The sequence below is a fragment of the Manacus candei genome, unplaced genomic scaffold, assembly GCF_025592945.1.
Source record: "Manacus candei isolate 608988 ecotype Guabito, Panama unplaced genomic scaffold, ASM2559294v1 h1tg000049l, whole genome shotgun sequence".
In the NCBI taxonomy this organism is placed as follows: domain Eukaryota; kingdom Metazoa; phylum Chordata; class Aves; order Passeriformes; family Pipridae; genus Manacus; species Manacus candei.
This window is the reverse complement of record NW_026138097.1, coordinates 8563789-8584276: the sequence shown is the minus strand read 5'-3', so window position 1 is coordinate 8584276 and position 20488 is coordinate 8563789. Positions and strand designations below refer to the sequence as shown.

Sequence of the window (20488 nt, the reverse complement as noted above, 5' to 3'; positions counted from 1 at the left end):
TCAATGTCTCAACCCAGCACTCCACTACAGGGAAAATGTCACATTATTCCAAATAATGAGTACAAAGTACTCTTTGCTGCCAAGAGAAAGAGACTGGCAGGAACCTCCTGCAGTTCAACTCGTAGATTCTGGGACACAGGCAGCTGTGAGGCAGCACCTCTGTCCTGATCCCTGCACCCCCAGGGCTTCATTCTACCAGTGTCCTTCCCCATGGGTCAGGGCTATGCAGGTGCTCATGTCTGCCCACGGGCTGAGGGGGCAGTGAGGCCTGGTGCTGATTCTCCTTGCTTTCTGCAGCTCTCGGCCTCTGAAGGAACTATGGGTAGGAACTCTGCTGGGGAAAGCCATCTGGGGGGATGCTCCAGGCACAGCTCTCTCTGCTCCTCCACGGGTGAGAAAGAGGTGCTCCGAGGACTATGGACAGCTCTCAGGCAGAGCCACCCGACCGGAAGGAAGAGGCGGCTTAGGGCTCAGCCAGCTCTGTCCCTGTCCCTTTCTGCTGCATGGGACACCAGAAGGATCTTAGAAAGCCCAGGTGACCCGCCCCCTCTTCACCAAACTCGTGGAGAAGGAGCTGAGCTGCCGCTATTCTGTGAGTGTCTCTGTGGTCTGGGCTCTGCCCCCGAGCACTGCTCCTCCAGCCAAGCAGAAGAGGCGTTGCTGCTCATCTTCTCCCACTCCTCTCTTGCCAGTGGAGAACATTCAGCACCAGGAGCCTACAGAGGCTGGTGGAGGGTCTGGCAGAGATGAAAATCATTGCCTTTCACCTGCCTCTGGCTGTGCCCCCAGGATGTTTGTCCACTGGGGTGAGCCTGTGTAGGAGGGGGTGAGGGAGGGAGGAAGGATCCCACAGTGCCACTGGGGGAGCAGAAAAGGTTAGGAGCCACCAGGAACACCAGCACGTCCATGTTCACAGTGCTGGGAGGAAACCTACCTTGTGGGCTGGAGAGCCTGGGAGGGCAGAGGGTCCCAACTGTGCCATGCTCAGGCTGCTGGTGCTGGTTGGAGTCTCATCGGTGCCTCTCTACTGTGGCACTGCTCTCTCAGCACAGCCTGGTTCTTGCAGGATGGGCCCAAGCAAGGGCCTCCGACAGCCACATCTGCCAGTGGTGGGGGACTTTGCTATGCACCAGGTGAGTTTTGGAAAGAAAGGCAGGGAGAGCATTTTGTTCTCCTGAGCCAGCACATCTGCACAACTGAGGATTCTGCTGCTGCTGCTGCCGACCTTTGCCTGAAGGAAGTCGGTGCCCATCGTGCTGCAGAATAGAGCTGCTGAGTGCTCCAGGTGCTGCCGGCCTCGGCTCTGTCTCTAGAGCCGGGCAGATGGGTCCGCACTCTACTCAAGTAGAATTGAATGGGGAATTCATTAGAGCTAAGTATCATCACAGGTGTAGGTGACTGCAAGAAAAATACAAACATTAAAGGGCATTCCTGGTAACCACAGAGGTCGCTGGAAGTCTGCCTAATGTTTCAAAATACCCCTTTGTTTAAATCAGATGTTCCCCGCACTGTAGTTAACACTAAAGACCTTTCAATGTTTTGGTACCATATGTTGTAGTAAAGACTTGTACTTTCTCAAATTTTCCAAATCTTCTCCACTGACGGCCCATGTATCTCCTAGTCACTTTTAAGTCACTATTTCCATTTTATTTGAGGGCTTCAAGAATTCTGAGCTTAGTTCAGTGAAGTACCAAAGTGTACGCAGTGTAAGAAGATATGTCACCCTTTTTATAAGGTTATTACTAGATTTAGATATATTTCCTTTTATAATTATAGCAAATTTCAGCTACAACCAATAATGTTTTTTCCCATTACTAACTATACAAGAAGATTAAATTATTAATATGTACATGATTTATGTATGCAGTATGTGTGAGGACACAGCAAAAGCCTTCAATTACAGCATTCACATGTCTGTAAGTTTATGCATATAAATATGCACAGGCACAATAATCTATAGATAGCAGACAGCTTCAACGCCTATTGCCACGTCCACACTTCTTTTCATTAAAACTTAGATTGAAGGATGTCAGCCACCCAAAAGAAAACATCCTTGCATGCATCTTATTCAATCATTCTGATTGCAACTACTTAATAAATACACCCTTCCTTGAGATACTTCATATCATACTTACATTCATTATCTAATGGTTGTTTAAATGTACATTTGGTGTAATCAATCAAAATACTGAGGCAACGATACTTTCCCTATATTTCCAAGTAATCAGAATACTCACACTAACTCTTCTATTCTTCTGCATGAAGGTTTATTTTGCTTTACTTTAGATCAGACTGAGTGGGGATTATATTTACCTTATTTTCACCCTTTTGTTTCCATGAACTTATTTTGGCTCTCATATGTCAAGGCACCAAAGCATTAGATAAAATGTTATGACAATTGCAGTCCTGTGGGATTTAAGCATATGCTTTAATGCTTTGCTGAAATTAGAAATTTCAGCGGTGAGACGTAGAAGTTTGGTAGTTTTCTCAAGAATTGCCAGTGAACAGATAAAACTCCTGTTATTTGCTGAGTATCACCTGAACAGTACATACATACCAAGAATCCAGTCCTAACCTGAATGATGACATAAAAACCCATGGCAAGTTTAACTCTGCTGTTAAGTCTTAGATTTATAACTATGTAACAGCTAAATAGTCAGAGTATTTTCTTTTACAGTCATATGTAATATGAAAGCTACCAAATCTGTTTGGCATTTTCTTAAGTTTTAGTTATTGGAGAATCCTACCAGCTGCAAAATCACCAGGTTAAAGTCAGTCACCCAAAGACAAATTTAACATCAAATAGGCCTTGATACAAGAGAAAACACAGGAATAGCTGTATGATAGTTCTCTTTAATAGCAAATTATTTTAAAAATAAAACCAAAACAAGAAAACAAGTCTTAAAAAAAGCCTCAGAATTGTTGCAGATAAGCTTAATAAAATAACATTATATAAGCTTAACAAAATAATGTATTTCTCAAGTAAAACTGAGCTAAGCCATCACACACAGCAGATCCAGACAGAAAAACTATTAGCAAGACCACCTGTATGTTTCTTGTTTAATTTCTACTTTAACATCAGAATTATTTGTTAGGCACAAACTAGTTTCTTTAAATAAAAGAACCTGATACAAAATTCATTTTGTCAGTGTTGTAAGGTGAATGATAAAATGGTTATATCTCCATTTCAAAAAAGTCTGATTTGCTCTTCTGAAGAAATATAACCTGTCTTTCTTACAAGAAAACAGAGAGGAAAACATTTTAAAAGATGAATAACACCTCATAGGATTTTGTGTTCCTGTGAAAGAAAATTATAACATTAGATCATACTAGAATTTAGTTTAAGCTTTTAAATTTTTCTTATTGATATCTGTAAGTCTTTTGAGCATGGAAAACACCAAACTTTTGGGTAAAGGGAAGAAATGACAGAAACTGTTGGTGGACAGAAGCTATAAATAGAAACAAGAGAGAGAAAAGTATCACCACACAAATCCATCCAGGTTTTCTAAATACGGTTTCTAGGTGCGACATTTTGAAGCATATATATACATATATATATAAAAATAAAAATATACATGTATATATATATATATCATATATATAGCATATTTTTGGGTGTTGATTTAACTTCAGACTTTTGAGGATGAAGGACTGTTAGTCCTTATCTGCAATAGTATGACAGCAAGTAGAGTCCTGTGTTTGGTATACCCACTAGCTTCTAGAGAAGAGCCCATTCACAGTAATGTCAAAACAAGATTACTGTAATTTGTCTTGATTCAGCAACACATTGAAGTCCAGCTTACTGGGAAGCATATGAGCTGGTCAGCTCCAAGTGAGCAGTGATGCAGCATCAACCACTTTCCTTGGTCAGCTCTGCACAGAAGGTTCAGCGGGCAAGTTTCCCCCAAGCTCCCCAAGGAGACAGTGCCACCTTTTTTGGTTGGTTAAGTACTGTTTAAGGGCTTTTAATGCTACTGCATATATTATTCCAGTGCTGAATTAACTATAAAGGCATCTGTGTCATTTTTCCTCACTATCATGTCCAGTTATTTTATTCATTCTAGTTTATGCTTGTTTGGTTGGTTTTTGGAGGGGAGGAGAGTTGGTTGTTTTTTTACTTCTGTTTAACTATAAAGGTCTTTTTAAATCTCAGTGAAACCAAGTATATTTATTTGCTGTCTCAAATAAAGGAAGCATACATAAAGGAAGCATTTCTCAAGAGCTTGGCTAAGTTAGGAGCTGATCACAAATATAATATTCCCTCCAATCTTTGTCAGTTGGCTCAACAAAAGACACAGGTTTCACAGACATCTCACAGAGATACCACAGGGCAAACTGTTCTAATGCTGTTCATTTAGTTTTTAACATTATGTCTTTTATATTTACATTGCCAATACACAGAAATATGCTGACAGATCTCTACATATTTATATCCCATTGGAAAAATATATTTAATAGGTAGTACCGAAAGTGAAGATGTTTGTATGAGTTTCAGCCACGACAAGTGGTTCTTCACATTCCTCAAACAGTGCTTCAAGTTCAATTTGTTCATAAATTTAATTCTTGTCTTAATGGCATGAAATCAACAAAAATGAGATTTAGTTTCTCGTAGTAATAATTTACTAGTATTAGCGATCAAGAAACCCAGTATTTCTTTGTATAATTAATGAAATTATGCTAAGGGCTGTATTTCCATGAACTACAAATTATTCCCATTACTAACAGAGAAATGATAAGAGTAATGGAATTGGGGTCACTAAGAGAACCAATACTGTGGATCAATGCCTTATTGACTAATGCGTACTAAGCCACAGCCCAGCAGGCGACAGCTCCTGCTCAAAAGGATGACACTTCCAACCATTAAGGCCATATAAAGGGTTCATAAATGCAGCAATTGTTCCTGACTTTCACAGAAAAGTGGTCGGCTTATCCTAATGTGTCACATATTAAAATGGCTCCATTGACAGCAATGGTTTCATGGGAATTTCAGTCTGAATCCAGGCCTGTTCTTTTTTTTTTTATTTCACTAATAAATTAAATTTCACATAGACTGAATTACAAATCCATCCAAATTCAACTTTTTAAACTAATCTACTTTTTTGTTCACTATGATAACAACTCACTGTTTAGTAAATCAGTGCAGGACAATCAACAAAACTTTGTGCTTTAAATGGAAACTACTTGCAGTAGTGCAGGCTATCTGCATAAAGGCACAGTGCTAAATCAGTACTGTTTATGTATGCAAAAACTAACGATTCTCATTAATATATTGAAAATTCACTATTTAGTAACATTAAAACTGGCACCTCATGATAGTACACCATTTTCTGTGGGCATAAGTTCATTAATTGAGGAACGTATTCTAATTATATCTTAATGTTATGCCTGGAAATCATACATATTATGTGGAATTTTAAAGGAAAAATTACATATGTCCTCATTAAATGTAAAAATTGTTTCTTTTTTCTGAAAAAATATGTGAAGAAGTTTTCACATTGAATTTGGGTAGGTTTTCTGCCTTTCCCTGGAACAGTGTAATTTTTGTGGTTATTCCATTACTGCTAACTAGCTCATATCACAGAATAGTTCGTTCATTATTTCTAGTACTACTATACAGTACTCTTGTATTTCCCCCCTTAAATCCTATCAGAAAATCTCACCGTGTAAAAATAATTCTATGTTCTTCTAGTAGCTACTAATGCTTGTTTTCTATCAGTCCATATAGCATTATCATCTCGATACTCATTATGCAGGTACTCGACCTGCCTTCCTATTACTAGTTATCAATCACAAAATATAACTTGCTTTATATTTAAAGTATTATAATCTTTCATTTTCTGCTCATTACTTTTTTCCTATCTATGCAACTGCTGCATAGTCATTGCTCTGGTCATTCTTTTCACTTTCCTGTGGGCTGGTGATTGTCACCCTTGGAGTTGTGGATGTTTTTTCACGATGGGAATCAACCTAGAGAAAAAGGACACGTACTGTTAATATCATTTGGTATCAAAGATTTGCCTTCATTTCAATACAGTATTAGCACTTCGTATTAAAATTTCCACAAGGTATCCTTAATGTAAAAAATGTTTTCCAAGAGTGATTGTGTTAAAATTTTTATTTACTTTATACGTATATACCTTCCAAAGGAGAAAGTGCTCAAATTAGAGGTTTCCCCCCTACAGTTCTTTCAGTGAACATCAGTTACCCACATATCCACTTCAAGTGAATGCTCGCTTACTTTCTCCACTTCCATAAATACTTCAGCTTTTCTAAAAATAAATAAAAAAATTAATATATCAAGCACAGAAGAAGTTCAGGGCCCAAGAAAATGTCATGTTACTCAGCTCTCTTAATTGAAAAATGTTCTCGTGTGTCATACAGAAACAGTTACAAAGTGTGAGAAACCATTCCAAGTGTCACAAGAAGCAGAGGAAGACTGTTTTTCAGCAGCCTATAGGCAGGGAATATGTGGCAATTTGTTCTGCTTCTGATGCTCAAGAATCCCACTCTTCCCAGATCTGGATTCTCCCCATCAAACAAAACACTTTGTTTCCCACATTCTGTTAGCTGGTCAGTTCATGTGACAGTCAGGGCAGTCCACTTTATTCTTCTGGGCTGCATCCCTCCATTTAAGCCAATGGCATGTTACCATGTATCTTAAATTAACAGAATATTTGCTTTTAAACTGACTAAAGCCCCTTGCTTTAAAGATCTTGTTCATCTCCACTGTATTTTCCAATTTCTAGGAAAAGGAGATGAAACTTCCACAAAGCAATGGCAAAAGCCCTTTATGAAATGCAACTTCTGTGAAAGTCAACTCATCAAAATAATGAGGCACTGTAGTGTCATGGACACACCCTTCTGCTCTGTCCTAAAAGACAAACTAGTATGGAAATATATAATGACTATGCTTTTCTGGAAATTGCAGGGATTTTTCTCATTAGTTTTTTCAAAATTCAGCATTATAAGGAAAGCAGGAGATACAGATTCATCAAATATTGAGAAACATCTGCTTTCTCAGTTGGAAGGCATATAATGTAATTATTGATGTAACTGATCTATACAGATGGAAATCAATTTTTCTGCAACCCAAAGTTCTCATAAATGCTCTCAGGACTTTATCAGAGGTGAACTACTTAGATACCAGCTGAGAAGTGTGAGGCTGAGATGAATGAGGAGCAATAATGTAAGAACAACAGTTTGAAAGACTAAACACTCACCTGGTTCTGACTGCCAGAATCCTCTTTTATTTCTTCTTCCAGCTGAAGATCATCTTGGTAGTTCAAATGCTCCATTCCCTCACCATCTTCTTCATTGTTCTTGCCATTTAAATGGATAAGTTCCTCTTCCTCCGCTTGGTCAACATTCTCTGTTTCTTCTGCTTCACCTTCAAAATTTTCACTTAATTTCTTTTTATTTTTTTCCCCTTCACTTCTTTCTTTAACACTTTCCCCACTTTTCTCTCTGTTCACTTCTGGATATTCTTCTCCTTCATATGCCTCTTCTCCCTTGTCATTTTCCTCTTCTACATTTTCTTCTTCATCGACAGTTTCTGCTGGTCTCTGGTGAAAGGAAAAGGAGCAGCATTAAGAGGTATTTTAAATCAGAACGCTCCGTGCAATTCTGAAATATGACAGACATCAAATTCACAATTACATCTTTACTGGGGAGTAAGTGTGCTAATTTGAGGTCTGTCTACATGGACAGAAAAATATGTTCCTGTACTTACACTTTTATTCTACATTTAAAAAATGTGTTGGTGAGATTTAAATTGGATCAATCCATTTGAACACACTCAAAACAACTGGAATGAGCTAGATTTTATCAATACTTCAACAGCTTACTCTGTTGCAGTTATCCCAGGTTCTCTTTCTAGCATTTACTACATACTTGTTTGTAAAATCCTGTTACAATAAAATATCGTACAGTGCTAGCCCACAAACTGTTCCCCAAGAAGCATTTTACCTATGGACCAGGCCATGCCATGTCATTTGGTCCTGTTGTGCAACCTGTCTTCTTTGCATACACAGAAAAAGTACCTAGAGAGATGAGGCAGACCTACAAATGGTCACTTCCGTAACATCATTCCCCTTCCCAAAGACTCCTCTGTGGAATGGCATGATTAGGATTTGTTTAACATTTGGCAGCAGTTTTTTTCCTACACAGAGTCAGAGGAACTAGACAGGAGGAACAAGATCTTGTCTCATATTATAGAAGAGTTATCAGAAACTCACTATAGATAAAGCTGCTAGCAGCATCATTTCATGGCAACCTGGAAGACTGATGCACATACCATCTAGTTTTTGTCATTGTTCTTCCAGTTTCAGCTTTGAAGAGCCACCTGACTATTTGGTGAACCAATGTCCACACTTGCCAAGACTACTTATGTACTTGTGCTAAGGTATGAATGAAAATAAAGTGAAAAAAATCCCACAGGAGAAACAAGGTGTCTGCATCCCACACAGCCTCATCAGACTCTAAATCTAAAGCAAACAAGCTGAGACTAATAGATTATCTCTTAATCAAAACTGTTTGGAATTTTACTGTCATTAGTAGCTCCTTTCTGCAGGCAGCTATCTGCTACAGACATGTAAGTTATGTCTTCTAAAAATTTCTTTTCCTCACTAATACTAACATTTCAAAAGAAATCCCTCATCACCTTCAATGTATTAGTAAAAGCCAGTTCAGCAAGACCAAGAATTGATTGAAGCCTCTTGATGAAACATCTTGCTCTTGCTTTAATATCCGAGTAGCAACATAAGAACATTATTATGCCAGTGTGCAATGCCACATTGGTACAGCTTCAAAAAGCACGAGTTATTGTGTTGTAATAATCCATAGAATGACAAATTACTAGAAATACTACATGGTTACCTGACCAGGTAAATAATGGTTCCATAAGTGATTTTTGAAGTACAGTAGTTTCTGTGTGTTTTTTATTGCAGCTTTCCTGACTCACTTTCATCTGGTAACATCAAACCGGCCTTATTACCAGTAAAATAAAAATTTAACATGCCAAGTCTTTACAGAAACCTTCAAAGAAGGCACCATCCAAAGCAAACATGAGACAACCTTGGTAACCAGCAGCACATAAAGCAGCAAAGAATCTGTAGATCTATAAATTCTCAGAAGTTAGACATTATCTACTAATTCGTTTTCAGTCTGCTAAGGAAATTAGGAGCTCTGGATTCTGACTAGAAATAGGGGAGAGTGGTACAAATTAAACACATCAGATACCCCTAGTTAAAAGTGTGATTGCTTTTACTTAGTGACACCTGCTTGCTATGACATTACAAACACTAAATGAAGAGAGGATATGAAAAGAAGAAAAGTCAATACAGACTGTCTCAGTTAACCGTTGTAGTCTATCCAAGATATTCTAATTTCCAGCTTTTTTTTGCTGCCTGATAGTGGATACAAACTGAAGAGTACATATGCCCTTGCCTGCACTGTTTTAGTATGGTGGCTCCTTCTGGACTGCAGAAGAAATTGCATAGACTCTATGCCATGGGGTAAAATCAGCATATGTATACTGATTGATACGCTTTAACTGGTTTCACTGCCATGGAAGTAGTCTTTAGCATGGAAGCACAATGGATGTTTGAGGGGCAGTAACTTCCTAAAGTGCTGCACTAGCTAGACTCATTTGACCTTATGTGTCTAAAATAGGTGTGGATGCAAATTTTTTAAGAGTTAAATCTGAGCAACATAGAAGACAAACAAAGCATTATTGAATCGTACCCAGAAACTCATTGGAAGCTCACAGGGAACTGCCATGAAATAACATTCAAACTTCAACTAATTTAACTTTACCAGTCAAGCTGGATTGCCTGAAAAAATTATAGTACAAAACAGGATCAGTAAAACAAATCCCATCCGTGCAAGTATAATGCTTTTACAGTAACTGAAAATTTCAAGGTAGCTGAACATATTACTACAATGGTTATTACTACTACAGACAAAAATAATGTTTTCAGCTAATAATTGAAAAGCGAAATGCATTCTTCATTTAATCTTCTTTTAAGATGCACTACAAAAGACTGGACATTTCAAACAAGTTAAAAATCAATACTGATCCAGAGGTAAAGACCTTTCACAAGGTAATCTAAAATGCAGTATGGTTCCCACTGCATGCAGAGTCATATGTAGACTTTGAAATGTGAATATGACCACAGACTATGCATATCAGAATGCTCAGCAGACCTAAGACAGGACTGTACGGAAGGAACTGAAGGCCAAAATCACCCACCAAATCATACATTTCTCTTCACATTAAAAAAAAGTTTCACACTTTCTACTGAGATCTTATTGATCTACTAGCTATGCATAAATCATAATTTTCTATTTTAAGTACACCTTGGATTATTATCATTCCTCCTATAGCCAGAACTACTCATAATAAGGTTTCTAATTTTGCCTTTTGTATGGTTGAAAGAAAATAGGACATAACCTTTTTTGCATTCCTGGCTGCATCTTTTAAGTGAAGGTGATGCTTGTGCAGTTTCACAGTTGAATACATGTTAGTTAAAATAACTAGTTTTCAAACCAAACCTTTAGGAATATAAGAACAATTCTTTGCTTATCATGGACTAGCAGTAAAAAGACTCACTGACAAAAGACTTGTATATGTATATTGAAAAGCATATTCAACCAAAGGTACATAGAAAAACTGAAGTAATTCTCAACTTTACACTGGAAACATGAACCCAGCTTGCCTTCCAGAAACCTCCTGACAACTAACAGGTTGATAAGGAGCAGAGCCAATTTCATTTTGCATTCAAGAAGTATGATTGCTCAACAGTATTTTTAATCTCAGCAAAACCAGTGCGTTTTAAAAAGAAAGATACATTCTAATTACACTCATCATGCCATCATTCATTAAGAGCTACATTACCAAATGCCATCATCATTCAAAAGCAGTAAGTCAGGAAATCTTCAGACATGGAAGTGTTTGGCTTTTCCTCTAGGGATGCTAATGTGACCTCTCAGAAGGTTTATATATGACTGATACTCAAAAGTACAGTATCACAAATCATTTAAGGTAGAAATTATTTTGTACCATTAATGTAAAATGTAATTTTGCTTTATTGAAATAATTTGGAAAAGTTTACTTGGCTAATGGTCACAGCAGACAAACAACCAGGTAGACAACAAAAATCTTAATGGTCACAAATACCAGCATGAATACATCTCACAAATGCAGCAATAGGAACACTTAACTTTGATTGCACCAAACCTCTCCAGAACAGAGCTGCCCCTTCTCCTACTCAGTCAGGAATGTTTTGTAGCAGCACTGCACAGATTCCAACAGCGAAACATTTTGTTCCTGAATCAGATAGGGTTGCTAAGTGACAGCAGCCCTCTTCTCTTCCACATCATTTATAAAACCCCGGCTCTTAAAAACAAGCAAATGAATACTTAAAGGGTTCAATCGTCTTATGCTTCCCACATAGTTCCCATATCCCCACAAAATGCACTGTTGTTCCTGAAAGCAAAACATTTAAAGTCCAACATTTTTATGAGATGGATGCATCTTTTTCTTTTTTTTTTTTTTTACAACAAATGCAGCACCTGAGTCCATAGAGTCTAATTTTTCATAATAGCATAGCACCCAAAAGTCCAACTAGAATAAATGGAAACTAAAGAACTTGAAAGTGTAGAAAGTGTTCTTTCGAAACTCCCTTCATTAGTGTCATTGTGTGTTAACTGGAAGCATACATAATTCCTTAATCACAAGACATCCATGACAGAGAAGACAACATCTTTGAGTACTGCCTTCTGGGACCCCAAACGTAAGAGGGATACAGACCTGCTGGATCAAGTCCAGAGGACCACAAAAACAATCACAGGACTGGAGCACCTCTCCTATTAAGACAGGCTCAGAGAGTTGGGGTTGTTCAACCCGGAGAAGGTTCCAGGGAGACCTTATAGCATCTTCCAGTTTCTAAGGAGGCCTACATGAAATCTGGAGAGGATCTTTTTACAAGAGCCTGTTGTGAAGAGAACAAGGGAGAATGGCCACAAACTGAAAGAGGGCAGGGTTAGATTGGATATTAGGAAGAAATTCTTTACTGTGATGGTGGTGAAGCACTGGAAGAGGTTGCCTAGAGAAGCTGTGGATGCCCCATCCCTGGAAGTGTTCAAGGCCAGGTGGGGACTCTGAACAACCTTGTCTAGTGAATGAAAGGTGTCCCTGCCTGTGATGGGGAAGTTGAAATGAGATGATCTTTAAAGTCCCTTCCAATCCAAACCATTCTTTGATTTTATGATCTGACCATGCAATCAGATCTTTAATTTTCTAATATGTACCTATGTCAAGAATATTCATCTCCACCTATTTCACTGACACTTATGTTTATTTTTTCCCATAACATTTTGCATGTGTACATTCAAATTTCACTTCCTAAAATACAGTATGATCTGCTGAGCATCTCTTTAGATAATAAGACTGTTAAGCATTTAAAAAGAAGTCCTACTGAGGCTGCAAAAATACAGAAATAATTTTTTTTCCAGAAACAGATTCTTCCATAATGAATTAAAAATGCCCTATAAGTTAAGCAATTTGAGAAACTGTCTCCACTAGGATTGCTGGATTTTTTTGAAGACAGAGGTATACAGAGAGAGGAAACTTTTTTTTTTTAAATGGTATCAACACTAGTTTTACAACAGAACTGGGTTTACAGGCTTCATTCAGAAGAAGCGAAGGCCCTCCCCCACTGTTGGCCAGAGAGGCCTCTTAAGACAAGATCAGACCTTGCTGCTATAGCTTAGAAATCAGTCACTCAGTGCAGAAACAGAGGGAAGATCCCTCTTCTCATTCTGAACTGGAAGGAACCAATCAGACTAAGTTTCCCTATCTCACACAGACAAACAATAACAACATTAAGTGTAAATCAGTGGAGCTGAAAGAAGAACATGCAGTGGAAAATCTTATCTGCTGGCTTGTCAGCACTCAAAATTCATAAGGTTTAAATTACAGCTGCATCATTTGTAGCAAAATTTGAGCATAAAATGTTCTTTCTGCATGTGTTCTTTCCAAATGTCATTTTGAAGTCCTTACTAATGTAGTGCGAAATGTTTCCTCATGAAAAGTTGTAGCCCTTTTAATGAAAGAATGTATCTTCAAGCAGACAGTCTGTTTTAATGTTGAATCAACATAAACTTTAATATTTTGCCTTTGGCAAGAGAGAAGATAAACATTCTGCTCACTGAGGTGAATCTTGGGTCTCTAAAGCAAAATGTATACCATGTAATGAAAACTGCAAATGAAAGGTGCAAGTTTTCTGCTACTGATGATACACTCCAGCCCCAGCTCACCTAGGGGAGATACACAATCTCACATCACACCACAGGAAATAGGGAATAATGAGTGGAGGACTCCATTAATCAGTGGACATGTCTGTAATAGTGTAAGCAAATGGCTAAGGAAAGAACCCAGAGTGTGAACACCTACAAAAAAACCCTAAAAAAGTGCCTGTTAGACAAATTTATCATCCAATGATTTTTACAAACAAACACAGAAAGAGAGAAGGAGATGGGGATGATGAATCTGGAGGGAAAAAACCCCAAAGAGCAAAACAAAACCAAAACAGAAACAGACTCTTTCTACACAACTTACATCATAATAGCCAATATCATATACCCCATGGCAAAGCAGGCTGGCACAACAACATGCCTGAATTCCTTATAGAGGTCATGTACTGGATAACTTCATATCTTATAACACTCATGCTTACTCCACCTCCCAACAGCTCAGCATGGGAGAAGAACAACCATGCTTATGGAAAAGGATAAACCAGTGCAAACTTGCAGTGTTATTTCAATATTATTACTACAAACTGCTGCTTTTGTATTTCACAACTTATATAGAACTGAAGAAAAAGTAGTAGTTTTTTTCTGAAAGCCTTACAAGTTATAAAAGTTTCTATCTCAGAGTTACTTTGGATATATTTATATTATTAACAGAAAACTCAAATAACACACTTAATTACCATCTCCAGTAAGAAACTTGTATTGTTTTGCTGCCTCACTATCAAGAATAGCAATAAACCCACCTTGTTCCCTTGTTATTTGCACAATTGATTTCATAGTCTGTCATCAGTTCCCACAAATGTTGACACAGTGATGTAAACAACCAACCTGGAGTAAGTCTGCATGTCAAAAGAAGAAACTATCCATTTTGTATTTGGAAGCTGAAGTCTCGGTACAGAATATAGAACAGAAGGGTCTGGTTTGGTTTAAGGCAAAATAGTGATTTTTTCCTCCTTGATGTTCAATTACAACTGTCAGTTAGTCTAGAGTAAAGCAAATCCTGTCCTTTTAATGTGTTTTCAGCTGGCAGACAGCATTTTATAGAGCAGGACATAAGCGAATGTCTAGCCAGTATTACACTAAGCTTAGTTAATGGCTAATCTGGCATTTGTTCAACTGTGTACTTCAAACAGCAAGACAGAGAAGGTGCATAAAAAGAAAAAAAGACGAAGCTCTATCTTCACCACCTCATTTATGTGCCTGATGGAAATGATAGCCTATTAGAAGTGTCAGCATTCTAGTGAAAGCTGGCATGTAAATATTTATGCATTATGCAAGATAGTCAAGCCCTGACTGGCTGTCCTTTTCCATATTTCTAGCAATAACAGAAACTGTGGTGCAGATAAGAAAAAGCTGTAAAAGCTTTACAACACGGAATTTAAAACAATTTAAAATGGTCATTAATAAGAACCTGAACATGTACAATGCTAAATGCTTCCAAGGTTTGAGTGACCTCAGTTATCAGGGAATAAAAAGTACTCCATGCTGCTCAGAAGGACACAGCTTCTTGCCAGATTACCTAGGAAACTGTACATGAAGTTTTAATGTTATAACTAAACCATGGTTTGAATTGCAATAAATTTTGGTGCTTTGTTTGGCTTTTATGAAAATATGAAAATTAGATTATTCATTGTGCATGACTGATATTTAATTTTGTTTTTTTTTCCCTCAAACACACCTGCTACCAGTTCCTTGTCCAGTAGCAAAATCTGTTGGAAGCAGTTGAAAAATATTTCCATTTTAGGATGATGAATGGACCCTGGTACATGAGCTTAGATGTATCGAGCAAGGTCTGAGCACTGCAAGCTTGCCAGCACATCTGATGCTTACTGGCAACTGTATCAACAGTTCCACTGCCAAACACAGAAGTGGTAGCAGAGAGTTAACTATTCCCCCCTCCCTAGGGATGGTCAGCATGCGCTGACCGAGGCAACCTGGTCAGACACATGGCAGAATGGGCAGAGCTATTGCCTGTGCTGTAGGATCTCCGTGGAGAAGTAAGGCAGCTGTCTCCAGGGTTGGATTTCATAAGAATTGCAGTCAACCTAAAAACTAAGGCCTGACAACCAAAATTACACTGTCAAATGTTTTAGTCTACCCAGAGGAATTCTTTACGCACCTTCAGAGGCCAATAAACAGGCTAATCACTTCTCAATTTGATTATTACACTGCCAAGATCAGGGCAGGATATGCTTCAGGATGTCATAAGAAACAAAGATTAAGACAAGAGGCAGCACATTCTTCCCCAATGTCAGTACTATCAGTGCAACAGTACACATCCTAATTATCACAACACCTCACAAGGACAACTTCAATTTACAGGGCTGATGAGCCCAATGGTGTTTAGCATATAAGTCTTTGAGGCTGGGGCTGGTATTTGCTGTAAAAAGACACAGCTGTAGCATTTCTTATCTCAGGGACCAGGACAGTCATGCTCTTGTTGCCTCTTTCTATCACCTGATTCATGTGTCTTCAAGAATAACGTCTATAAAATAGCTGAGCAACACTTCTTCCCATTAAAGTGACTAAATCCTGAGAAAGATCCATTTTAGAAACAGGAGCCTAAAATAAAATGGAGGGATCCATTCCTTTTTTTTTAGATGGTATGCTGTCATTCTTCAAAATGTCTAGAAAGGTCATAAAATATCTAATTTCCCCTCAGGCATTTTTTAGAAAAGCAGAAGACAAGCTAAATGTATATATGTCTAGTATTCTTTTACCCAGTACAAATAGAGGGCAGTGGTCTCCAAAAAGTTTAGATACCATACCCATATCAGTAAAATCTTTTTGAGTATGAATGTTTGTTTATTTATTTATAAATATATAAATTTATAGATTTATAAATTGCGTACAGCTGAAGTTCTAACATTTCTTTCTGTATCCCAGTGGAGTGTCTTGCACACCTCTGGGCTGTGCACACTCCACTTTGAAGAATACTGCTCTAGAGATCATCTACACCAGTGTCTATTGCATTGGCTTCAAAGCAAAAAAAAATTGCTTATTGTTACTAAAACTAAACTATCTGGTTTAGATTTTAATATCATTCAAGACAAAGATTCTCCACTCTCTTTGAACAGGAAAGTGCTTACAGTTCTCTCTGTTGGAAACACATCCAATTAGAATTTGCCTTGCTGTAAGTTTTGACCATTGCCTCATCCTTTTGTTGTGCAACACAGAGAAAAGCCTGGCTCCATTTTCTCTGCTGCTCCATCTGTAGCTTCAGAGAGCAGTTTGATCTGTCTCCTTCCATGACATCATCTGTGTTACTGATGAACATGTTAGAAGTCTCAGATCCAGTAACAAACCTTGAGGACCACCATCCATAAAAAGGTGCCAGTTAAATCTCAACCAGCTAACGTTTTAAGTCTCACCAAACCAGCCAGTTTCTCATCCACCTTGTAGCCCATAAATCCAGCCCCTACATCCCTTAAGCATATCTTCCTCACCAAATCTACCATGCTTCTTCCAATTTCTCCTACAAATATGGAAGTCTACACTGAAGGCAAGATAAATGACAATAACTGCACTCCCTTCACCCACAGAGACAGTCATTTCATCACTAAGGCAATGAGGTTGGTAAAGTATGATTTCTCCATAGTAAATCCAAGTTGATTATTCCCAATCACATGCATTAGTTTCCATTCATCAACAGGCTTTGGCCTGCATATCCAGGCAATGTCTCTATAATGCTCTTTAACAGTCCATCCCCTCTTCTCTCTCTTTTAGTATGAAGTCAGAAGTCTCTGTTCAAATTGACCTCCTGTTATGCCTGCTTGTTTCCTTGCACAATGGGGATAGTTCTTGTGCTCTGAGGAAGATTCCCCTGGAAATCACCCAGACTTCCCATACTCCTCTGCACTTCAGGGCAGCCTCACACAGGATCCTGCCTGCCAGTTTCCCAGTCAAGCCAAAGTCAACTCTCCTGAAGTCTAGGATTTTTATTTCGTTATTTTCCATCCCCACTTTCTTCAGGGCCTTTATCATCTCCTGGCCAGTGCAACTTAGGCTGCCACTATCACATCTCCAACCAGTTTCTACTTATTCATGAGTAGCAAATGCAGCAGAATACCTCTCCTAATCACGTCTTTTATTACCTACATCAAAAAACTGTCTCCGACACGCTCCAGAAATCTCCTGGATTGTTTATGCTCCATCAGATTGCCCTGAGTAATCAAAGTATATTTACAAACTATTATCTTTAACTCCCTCCCATTTGTTTACAGTCTCAGATTAACAACCATTCCTCAGTACTGAGCTGACCCCCAGAAAGTCAGAATGCAACAACTTGTGGACTGGAAAAAAAGTTGAACAAGTTGGCAAATTCCTAAAAACACATAAGATGAAAAAGATGGCTGTCTTGTGAGCAATTCATTAGCATAAAAAAAAAGGTAGTTTTTCAGTAAATAACTTGAGCAGTTCTACTCTCCACTTCATTGGAATAAGCTTCAACTTACCTATTTCCTGTATTATTTCAGTTCACAGGAGTTTCTTTTAAAAACAAATTCAAGTAAAACAAAGGGGATATAATCTTATTTCTAGTTATCAAGACCTGTTCATTGCACATAAGTCTTAAGATTAAAAAACTGGCCAACTAAGTACCATATTGCTCCAACAAAAGAAAGTGTTGTCAGCTTTAACAAAAATCAGATAAATGCATGCCTGTTTGTGGTTCAGGACTGGAGGAATACCACTCTACCAGTTTAAAGAGACTGCAGTTCAGGTGAATCTATTTGGTAGATTGTAACAGCAGGGATTCTCTAAGGCTCTATAAGGGCACTCAGAGCAGTTCTGAAGCTGATGAAAAGGTAACTGACATTTGACATATTAACAGAGAAAGGAAGATTTGCTAAAGCTTCCATAAAAGATGTATCACTGAGCTTACAGTCATCCCCACAGAATTATGCTGTACACTTGAAAGAAATTGAGGAAAGCAAAACAACACACAATCTGTAATCCTAAAAAAAAATAAAAATAAAAAAGACACTTATTTAAAGCTCAATCAATACCTGGTCCAGTGGAACTTCTACAAGAGTATCTTCATCTTCCTGCACTTCAACTGCCCCCCAGGTTTCAGACCCCTCTTCTCTGGCTTTGTAAATATCTTCACCTACAATGGGAAGGATACAGATTAGAAAGAAGTCCAATGGTGACACTGTGTGGCTCAACTACTGAACTGCATATTCAATTTTGCTTCTGAGAACATGTTTCTGAGCTGACCCATTATACAGTTCTTTTAAGGAAGACTTCAATCGCCCATCATTTACAATTCGTTTTTTTTCCTTTTAACAATAAATAAATACAAAGAAGGAAAGGTAAAAGGGAAAGGGAAAGGGAACAGGGACTGAACAAAGCCCTGGATCTGAAGTTCTTTCACTTCTGGCAAAGGTTTAGAGTGAATCTGATCATAACACATTACAACAACAACATATTACTTCTGTTTCTACAGTCAATTATAGTACCCTGTAGTAATTAGCCTTATAACATACATCTATCAAAAATTTCAGGCTCTGAATCAGTAACAAACATGCTGAACCAGGACAGGATTAAAAGGTTAAAATTAACAGAAACAGCTGGGATTAGTGCTACTAGTGCTACTCCCCACCCTTGCATACATGCAAGTAGAACTATGGTTGAAACTCCACATCCACATTATAAAAACAACTACTCCTAGGTAACAAGGTTTAATGGTTACAACTATATTCAATTTAGTTTAAGTAATTTCTTTCCCTTAAGAGTAAGTAGTAACTAAGGGTCTTAGAAGTTTCCAATACAGGTCTTACGTTATCAGCTAACTAGGAAAGCAAAGATTGGTATGTACAGAAAACAATTTCCAAGTGACACATGTTCTTCTCTCCCTTCCCTTGAACTGAAAACAGCCCAGAAACTAAAAGCATATGTTACTTCAAATCATCTCTCTCCATCTACCTAGGAAAGATGGATGGTCCTAAGCTAATGTGTCCATATCCAACAAAATATGTAACTACAATAAGAATGAGGAAAAAATATTTCTGCTGGTTTTGATTACCTCTTAGTTCTTCATAAAAAGATGTGAACTTGATAATATCAACTAACCATGCAAATTGATCTACATTGCTGGACACTTAAATAAACAGCTCCAGTGTAGAACTGAACCATTCACAGAACAACTGAAGAGAAAAAATAATAGACATAACCCCAAATCTTAGAAAAATCCAGAGTTCATCTGCATAAAAATCAGCACCGACTACTCTGGAAGTTAGTTTTCCAGTTACTTTCTCAACATTATGAGAACCGAGGAAAGAGTTTACCCTGGGAACAAAATTCTGAGGCAAACCACTGCAAAGGGCTAACTGGAGGGGAGGTGCCAACATATACATAAAAGTCTACTGACAGGCCACTGACCAGAGCACCAGAAATGAAGGTCATTCTCACAGCCTGAAATAAAGAGGCAGAAATGAGGGAGTCTATGGAACATTGCAGTGATATTCCAAAGTGTTATTGCTGGCTGCATCTTAGGAGAGAGATTTTTCTGATGGACATAGCAGCTTGAGTTCCTGAGCATGAGTCCTGCTGAAGCCTTCTCACCCCACTCAAAGATCTATTCTATTGTTCTAGCATGTTCTGTTGAAACCAAGGACATCCAATATTTACTAGCAGCATGATATATCTTGGACAATCTACCTGCACATATCTCATTACAGATTGACAAGACTTGTTTGGGGGTTTTTTTTGAAAAAATCACCAATAAAAATACAGCATGGTTGAGAGCAACAACAAAATACATCTGAATGGGTGCTACCTGTACTTTTTCAAATAATCAATGCACTTCACATTTCCATTTTTCTGAGCTCTCTAAGGGACAGAATGTTCTGTTTCCCTTACCTGATATTATCATTGTTGCCTCACATCATAGACATTTGATTGAGTTATAGATCTCCACTATATCCTGAGAGGAAAATGTAATGAGTTTCTTAAAAGCCACCATGATGATTCTCCTAATTCAAGACTTTCCCTTAAGACCAAAGAAAAAAACCTTGTCCTAGATTCCTTGGGCTCACTGAACTACAAAAAGTTAACTCGGTCTCTGAAAGAACTGCATTTAATATCACCATCATTCCATTTAGACTTGTAATAACACTTTTGCCTTCAATGTCCCCAAGTCTTTCAACCAAAATGGAGATTGTTTGGCCTCTAGAGG

At 38.1% G+C, this 20488-nt stretch overlaps 1 protein-coding gene across 1 annotated transcript in view; it reads right to left on the bottom strand.

The window, feature by feature from the left end:
* Positions 1 to 2803: 2803 nt before the first annotated feature.
* Positions 2804 to 20488, bottom strand: part of DCDC2 (doublecortin domain containing 2) — a 62142-nt gene continuing 44457 nt past the window's right edge. Inside the window, exons 8-10 of the mRNA XM_051799502.1 lie at positions 18318 to 18418; positions 7221 to 7562; positions 2804 to 5967 (exon numbers count right to left, since the gene is read on the bottom strand). Of these exons, the coding sequence (XP_051655462.1) occupies positions 5860 to 5967; positions 7221 to 7562; positions 18318 to 18418 (551 nt within the window). The 3' untranslated portion in view covers positions 2804 to 5859. The remainder of the gene's footprint in view (positions 5968 to 7220; positions 7563 to 18317; positions 18419 to 20488) is intronic.